The 8,830-nt window shown below is 46.4% G+C and overlaps 1 protein-coding gene across 1 annotated transcript; it reads right to left on the bottom strand.

Annotated features, from left to right (window-relative positions):
- Positions 1-2,874: 2,874 nt before the first annotated feature.
- Positions 2,875-5,559, bottom strand: LOC124706739 (probable protein phosphatase 2C 48). Its single transcript, XM_047238408.1, has 3 exons — positions 5,314-5,559; positions 3,749-4,166; positions 2,875-3,649 (listed from the first exon to the last, which is right to left on the bottom strand). Exons 1-3 carry the CDS (start codon positions 5,524-5,526, stop codon positions 3,246-3,248), a joined length of 1,035 nt encoding a protein of 344 aa, XP_047094364.1. The 5' UTR covers positions 5,527-5,559; the 3' UTR covers positions 2,875-3,245.
- Between the last annotated feature and the right edge of the window lie 3,271 nt (positions 5,560-8,830).

The raw sequence follows: 8,830 nt of genomic DNA, 5'->3' as shown, positions 1-8,830 counted from the left end.
GATCTAGCAAATCAGAGCAAGTAAAAATCAGCTATGATTGCTACGTTCGCCGTGCATGGATTTTGCGGCCAGGATGCACATTCAGCTCAGCAAGATGTAACCGATTTAGGTGCTGCTTTTTTTGTTTTGTTTAGTCTATCAGATAAGATCGATCTAATCTAGCCCCTGAGTTGAGCGTGTAGCTAGTGATGGATCAGTCTACACGTATAAGAACCGATTTAGTCATACTGGCGTATACATTCGTCTGTCTAACTCGTGTCTCTCTCTCTCTCTCAGAGAGATAAAAGGAGAACAAAATAGTCTAATATACAGCTTTAATTAATTGGATCAATCAATACAATAAAAGGAAGAGATCTTTGCTTTCTCTTTACCTAGCTAGACGTAACAAGATTTATTCCAACGGAGCTACCGTTACGGGGGTTGTAGCCGTGAATAGGAACAGCTGAATTTTATAGAAAAGAAAATTATTACGGTTGAAAAAGAAAAGCTGTGAATTTGGAAAGCAATCCCTCTGATCCGACATGCAAAACGGTGAATGTTGTGCCTGTCCCATTGTGTCCGGCAGAGAATACGAGCCGCTCGTGATCAGTTTATTAGATTGATTAACTGTACCACCTATTAATGAGGATACGTCTGGTGATTTCCGTTGTTTGGGAAGAATGGCCATGCCAGCAATCTTCATGTGTAACAAACTATTTGAAACCCAAGGAAAAATCATCCATGGCTGCTACGTACCTGGTGCATGGATTCTGTGGCCAGGAAGCACATGCAGCTTAGCGTGACGTAACTGTGATGATAACTAGGTGCTGCCTTTTTGTTTAGTATGTGAGATAAGATCGATCTAAGCTAGCACATGAGTTGATTATGCAGCTCGGCGATGGATAAATCTACATGTATAACAAACAATCGATTTAGTCATACTCGCATATATTCTTTTGTCTATCACGTCTCTCTCTATGAAACACAAGGAGGATAACCAAATCTTTACCTAGCCAGCCAGACGTAACAAAGGAAACCAAGAGAAGTAACAAGATTTGTAGCCGCGAATAGGGACGTATCTGAATTTTAGGAAATAAACATAATAAGTAATTGTTATATATGGAGAAAAGGGCGTTAATTTTAAAAGCAATCCCTCTAGTCCCTCCGCCCAGCATGCAAAAAAGTGGATCTTTTTCCCATCTAATAGGATCTGGGAAAACAAGACAGGTGATCGGGCATGCAGTCCCACTGATCCCTCCCTCTGATCCGGGAAAACGAGTCGTCCATGACGAGTTAATTAGATTGATTAACTGTACCTATTAATTAGGATACGTCTCTTGGTTTCCTTTGTTTTGGGAAAAAGGCCATGTCATCAATCCGTGTGGTATACCATCTCTGCCGTCCATCCTTGCCGTGAAGCAACGAAATGAACGAAGAGTGGAGGAGAGACCCAGCGAAATATCATCGTTTTCCCGCTTTCGGCTTTGCCCCCCAAAAAATTTCAAAGCAGCCTATCTTGTCTATAAGTACAAGGGCATCGCCAAAGACCGCGTGCGGGGAGCGTGTGTGACTTAGACTTTGACTTTTACTTGTCGAGGAGAGGAGAGGAGTCGTCGTCCTGGATACTTGGCGACGCATTTTTCGACCCGACGAACGCAAACGGTCGCGCCGCTGGAGATGCCATTAGATCTGTGTTCGTCGCTGATATATATACAACTTAGTACACCGCCCGGAATATTCCAAATGGTGGATGAGTCCACTAGCCAAGACATGAGGTAAGAAAGTGTGATTCTCACTGCTTTTCTCCCCACGCGCCGCAAACCAACGTTGCATCTGTACTTGGCGATTTTCAGGTCAATGATAGACCATAGATGGCCACTTAGCCGACCCAACTCGGGTCATTCCTAAATCTCTCTTCGTCCCTTTACGGTACAATTTACTAGTTCTATGAACTAGTGGTATTTTGGATAATTTACAAGGTAAGAAAATCATGACATAGATTTAGATCGATTTGATACCATCTAAGTGCAATTTTTGCCACATCAGAAATTGATATACCAATGCTACTTACCAAGCTTACATGTGACACGATTAAGTTCATGACCATTTTTGTGTCGACGTGAGTTTAACAAACTCACACCTAACACATGGACAAAAAATATGTGACTATATTTTGGGTACATTGTTGTTTGTTGTACTGAGACTCGGTTCAACCAAAGATGCACAGGCAGTCTGCCATTATTTTGGATATTTTTACACGCATGAATTTACTAGTACTGTTTTTAGTAGATACTCTAAGGCTGCAACTGAAATTAAGCATACCCGCTTTAAAAAAATCAAGGAGATTTTATGTAAATTTAGATAAATTCTATTTGAATTAAAAATACTGAAATCCAAAATGTTTTCCGCAATTACCGAAATTTCAGCAATTTTGGTGGGTATGATAAATTTATCTTCATACCAAATATTTTTCTTGGTCCTAAGAGCATAGCAGTCATGGCCCCAATCTAGCGTTGCGGGAGCACCGAACGTAAGTCGTTGCTGACGTCACGATGTTTACCAACAGGCGGGCCAGCTTTGTTATTCGCATAAAGACAGGCAGCTACGTCGACCTAAGCTACGTCGGCTTTGTTCCCCCTTGTATTCATCAAGATACTTACTCTCTAGGGTTTTTTGGAAATTCTAGGTGGGCAAAAGAGGTATGGAAGCATCCGGGTTGTTCAGACACATGAACGATGGCAACATGAATGAGAATGGCTCTGCTCATGCCTATCCTGTTCAAGATCATGCTAGAGTTTCTTACTTTTAACATGGAATTACATGTGATGAGTTTATCATATTTAGATGTCATATGTTCATCTAGTTTTTTTTGTTGGCAGTCCTGTTTAATTCATATTTTTGATTTCATCTACTGTTTATTTGTGTTAACTCAAATGATAATTTACTTACATTTCTACAAGCAGGAGACACACACACACAATAAAGTGACGAAAAAATGTCTGTTGTATCCTTCTGCTTTATGCTAGTGACTGTCGTTGATTCTCGCACATTTTGGCGAGTGTGTGAATACCGGAGACTTTCCGGTGATCCAGACCAATCCTGCAACGTCCCGGTCATGTCATGAGACAAACTGGACCTTCTGGCCTAAAGAGAGTCTCTTCCGACGGCGACGTCGCGCACCGGCACCGATCAACACGAACAAAACTGCGCGTGCGATTTCCTCTTTCCCGACGACGATGCAGGAACAACATAGCTGTTCGATCAGTTCAGGACGCCGGCGAGTGGAGGAAGAGGCAGATCGCGGAGCAGTCGTCGACGGCGATGTCCCTCCGCTTGCGCCTCCACGCGCGCACGGCGCACTCGACCAGGCGCTTCGCCGCCTTCTCTCTGTCCGGCGTCGCGGCCACGACCCGCACCGCCTCCTCGTTGGAGAGCACGTCCCAGACCCCGTCGGTGGCGAGGATGACGAACCGGTCCCTGCCGGTGATCCGCCGCCGCGTCACCTCCGGCGCCGAGATCACGCCATAGTCCTTGACGCAGTAGTCCCCGAACGCGCGCGACATGGCGAGCCCCGGCGCGTCCCGGTCGGGCAGCCACACCCGGTGCACGCCGGGCTCGTCGCCGAGGCTGTGCACGCGGCCCTTGCATTGCCTAATGCGCTCCTTCTCGTCTGCATATCAGATTACGGGGTAAGTCGGCTTGAAGTTGAAGATGTTCCTGTCAAAGAATGTGTAGAAAACAAGATGTTTCTCTTCTCGCAACGACTTACGGGGTAGGTCGGGCTTAAAGTCGACGGTGAGCTGTACGGCGGCGAGGCCTCCGTCGTCGGACGTGGTCCCAAGGACGGCCCGCGAGTCGCCGACGTTGGCCACCACCATCATGTCGCCCTGCTTGACGACGGACAGCGCCGTGCAGCCGCTGTTGAACGCGTCCAGGCGGCGGCTTCGGCGGAGCTCTTCGTCGACCGCGGCGGCGGCGGCCAGGTAGGACTGGCTCCAGAGGTCGAACTGGTAGTCGCAGAGCATCTTCTTGCCGTCGATGAGCGACGCAAGCGCGACAGCCTCCTGCCAGTGGCACAGCAGGGAAGGCGGCAGCGAGTCCCGGACGGCCTTGGAGACGTAGTGGCCCCACTGGCCGTGCCCGTCGAAGATGCCGCAGAAGATGGAGTCGTCCTGGCAACCGAATCCCTGAAGAGAAAATCAACAAGGAAAAAGATCCATGAGAAACTGAGAGAAAAACCATTACAGACACGAGAAATTCAAATGCTTTCTAAATTCAACTGATGGTTTGTTTGTTTTTCCTTTTTTTTTGTCTACAGCTGGCCTGACATTTTGTGTAGAATTTAACTTTCATTGACTGTTTCGCATCGGGAAAATGGAAATCACAAGGTTTCTGTGTGACATGATAGATCGACAACCAACTGAACCAGCCGGCCCTTTTATGCAGATAGGTCATCGTTGTCCCTACTCAACTGAATACTCAAAAATGGCTAAACCTAAAATCATTGATTCAAAGCTGACCTGCCTACATTTTTATGCAACGCAAATAGGTTAGTTAGTACCAGTTTTCTAAATTATGCACAATGCAACCCTGTCAGGCTTAAACCTGATAAAATTTTGGCCGTCTGGAGAATATAAACCCAATTTTCTTAGCAAGACATAGGAAATGATATCTTGACATTCCCATCACAATCAGCAAGTTAAGAGTTCAACTAACCAAAGCTACTTTGGAGTATTCAGACACCAAGAAACCGAACTCCTTTCTTGCTCCATCAAATCAAGACACGTACCCTCCCTCTTTTGGAGGATAGAAGTGATGAAACCCCTAGAGGCCAAAAAGGGAGCACCATATCCAAGAACCATGTGAACAACAAGCTCCAAAACCTATCTTTGTTAGTATGACACGTAAGAGGAAACAATACGTAGCCTAGCGAATGGCCTAATTATACTAGTTTTGGCTGTATGTACCGACTACCGAAGACCAAGAAACCAACTGAAGCATCTCGCAAGAACATCAGAAAAATGGTTAGGTAATCGTAAGCAACGGGGACAGAGAAGGCAATACTTTAGTGCACACGCAAGCAGAGAGAACTGTTTAAGTTCTTCTGTGGCCAGAAATGAGGTCAGGGCGGCAACTAGTCCGAAGTCCTAACCATGTCCCATCTCCTTCTTTTCTGGTAAACTAAACAGAGAGGAGCAAGGCTAACGGCGACCATGTCACCATGACAGCATCGTGGTTCCAAGTTCCAACTTCCAACCAAGGCCAGGGACAGAGTAAAAAAATAGAGCAGCGGCGATCGATCAATCGAGCGGACGAACGAACGGACTCACTCACCTCCCAGACGATGGAGCAGTCCTGGTTGGTGCCCTTCTCGCCGCGGCGGGAGCACACGGCGGCGAACGTCTCGGAGCCCTCGCCCCACAGCGTCCCCGACGTGCGCAGCACCGTCCCCTGCTCTTCCTCCTCCTTATCCTCGCCGGCCTTCCTCTCCTTGCCCAGAGACATGGAACGGGCCAGGCCCTGCAGCATCGATGAGATCTGCCGCATTCTGGCCGCCGAAGTCTGAAAACCCCACCTCGATCGGTTGGTTCGGCTGCTCTGGTAGTCTGGTCAAGAGCTTCTTCTCTCTCCGTTGCTCTGTTAATTTCTCGGCGACTTGGACTAGTCGTGTGCACGGGCAAGAACGGAGCGCAGACCGGCGATGGCGATGGCTATGCTAGAAGCTGTGTTTCTTTAGCTTAGGAGATGTTCCGATCGACCGATCCCTTCTCCTGGGTATTTCTTGTTTCAGGGCGTGGCTTTGGATTGAAGAAACGAGCTTCTTGGACTGGATATATATGGATAGGATGGATTGTATGAACTTGTACGAGGAAGAAGGTGTACAAGAAGAAACTGGAGGTGGGGATTGTTGGACTCCGGTCAGGCACGGGCCAGGAGGGGGGAGGCGCGAATTGTGGTGGAGGTGTTACGAGAGCTCAGGATGTTGCTTTTAAAGGAGAGGGAAGAAGAAGAGATGGGAGACAGAGCCGTGGGTGCAGGGGAAGCTCGCACCCGCACACCATGCAACAGACCGAAAGCCACGCGGGCCGCCCGTCGCTTGCACAGCAACACGTACTTACAGCGGTGCACCGGGAACGGGACGGGTCCTATCTCCTATGGCTTTCCGGCCGGTGTCGTGGATAAGCCCATCCATCCACCCCGGTACGGTTCTGTTTGTTGTGCCCCCCGTTCTGGAATGCGCGGATTATTATGCCGACGGTTGCGACGCACCATGGCGTGTGCAAGGTTATGATACTTTCTGAACTTTTTCTTGGTTTTTTGAACAGGTGTCTGGCTAACTTTGGGATGCCGCGGACAGCCGGCCTCATCCCCTCTTCGATTCTTTTGAGCAGGGATCAAATGATCATGATATAGCACTTAGTTAAAACTCATATTTATTGTTTCAAAATATTAAGAAAAATAAAACATGTAAACACCTTTATAATTGTGAAATTATACCAAATATTTGAAGCTTCATGCTATGATTCCCACAATTTAGTCATGCTTATAAGTATTAGAAATCTTGTGAGAGCATTTGCACGCTGAAAATCGCTAAGAGCTAATATATAGTACAACTCATGTTGATTCGAGTGTATACCCTAAGATTGCTTCGACGGTGCTCACCCTTGTCCACGACAATGACATCTCGCATTAGGGGGAGGTACATGAGATGGTGGCCACGAGAAATAGACCAGTTGTGTGTGACCACCACCTGGTCAACTCAAATTTTGCTGAGGTACGCAACTCTTGATGAAGCTTCCTTTCGATGTGCTCTCTCCTTTTATGATAGAGAAAATATATTGTTGTTTGTTGTCACCCCTCAGTTAGAATATATTCCTAACATAAAAACAAACAATAGTGATGATAATTCTATCACAGTATACTAACCAATAATAATCAAGATATGATAGTATACTAAAACAAGGACTTATCTTCAGGGTAATAACAATAGTTAAAGCATGGCATATTAAAAGAAACATAAATAAAAGCCATATGCATGCATCTATTCGATGTAGAGACCGTTGTCTTCAACCTTCTTTTTCGGGAAAAGCTCCAAACCTTTTCTCTAGCCATTACCATCCTCCTATGTAAACGCCTCTATAATTGTGAAATTTGTGTATAAAATATGATTTATTTTAAATTGTATCCCCACTACTTTGAAGCTTCATGCTATGATTCTCACAATTTAATCGTGCTTACATATTCGAATCTCGTGAGAACATTTGCACGCGCAAAATTGCTGAGATCTAATATACTGTAAAATTGATGTTGAATCGAGTGTACTCTAACATTGCTTCGACTGTGGTTACCCTTGTCCATGACAATGATGTCTCACCGTAGTAGGACATACAAGAGATGGTGGCCACGAGAAATCGACCAATTGCACTTGTGCCAACCACCTGGTCAACTCATATTGTGTTGAGTAAAGCAACTCTTGATGGAGTTTCCCTTTGATGTGTTCTCTCCTTTTCTGATAGATAAACATAGTGTTCTCTTTTGTCACATATCAATCAAAATATATTTCTAACTAGTGATGATAATCGTCTCATAGTATACTAACCAATAATAATCAAGATATGATAGTATACCAAAACAAGTAATTATTTTCAGGGTAATAATAACAGTTACAGCATGGCATATACGTAAATAAAGGTGGAGATTCTTAACATCCATTTCGGAAAAGGCCTGAAACCTTTTCTTTATGGCTAGATTTCGGTGCAGCTTAGAATTAGAGTAATATTCTTCGCATCTTCTGTTGGTCAAATCAAATCATAGTCCCAACTAGCAATATACCCTACAAAATTGAATGTGCGTAACCGTCAGCAAGAGCAGCAGCAATACTAAAAGCTATCCATGAGCAGCTGATATGCTTGTTTATCCGATTCCCACATATCAGCGAGATGGGGCGCTTGAGATGCCACGATGGTCTTCGTAACCATGTCAGTATGTCACCCATGACTCCATGAGCCTGCCTGGTGCCTGCGGTTGATCTCGGCGATTTACACAAAAATAACCCAAAAGTGGAAGAAAAGCACAGACTGACCCTCCGGCGAAACTATTTCACCAATCTAACCCTTTTGTGTGGCGCCCCTCCCACGGGCGCCACACATGCCCATGTGGCTCCCCTCCTGCCGGCGCCACTGACCCAGCCGACGTGGCCCCCTCGCCGCTGAGCTGGTGCGCCCATCCGACGTGGCAGCATGTGTGGCGCCCCTCCCAACGGCGCCACACATGCACTTGTAATCCCCCAAAACGTACTGTGAGACAATTCCTCTGGGACTTAGCCGTTTTGCGAGGCTCGATGTGTGGCGCCGATGCCACGGGCGCCACACTAGCATGTGTGGCGCCGATGCCACGGGCGCCACACATCCACTTAAGTGTGGCGCCCGCGCCCGCCCCCAGCCCGACCATCTTCTTCTCTCGTTTCTTCTCCTCCCTCCCTCTCTCCCCCAAGGCGGCCGGCGGTTCCTCCTCCTCCCTCTCTCTCTCCCCCAACAAATCGGCCACAAATTCGTCAGATCTGACCGGCCAATCTCTTCCCCATCCATTCCTCAAGGTAATCCCCTTCGAATCCCTCACATTCATCCACTAATTTCATAGATCTTGCTAGATTTGCACATGAACCCTAGACATGGAAACTAGATTTGAAATGGCTATGTATGTGTTGAATGTGTATGTGTAGGAACCCTAGATATGTAGGAACCCTAGATATGTAGGAACCCTAGATATGTAGGAACCCTAGATGTGTTGAATGAAATTTTACATGTATGTGTTGAAATCCTTATGTATGTATGTGGTGAAAGGCAAAATT

Source organism: Lolium rigidum, chromosome 4 (assembly GCF_022539505.1).
Source record: "Lolium rigidum isolate FL_2022 chromosome 4, APGP_CSIRO_Lrig_0.1, whole genome shotgun sequence".
Lineage (NCBI taxonomy): Eukaryota > Viridiplantae > Streptophyta > Magnoliopsida > Poales > Poaceae > Lolium > Lolium rigidum.
This window is presented reverse-complemented; position numbering and strand designations above follow the sequence as displayed.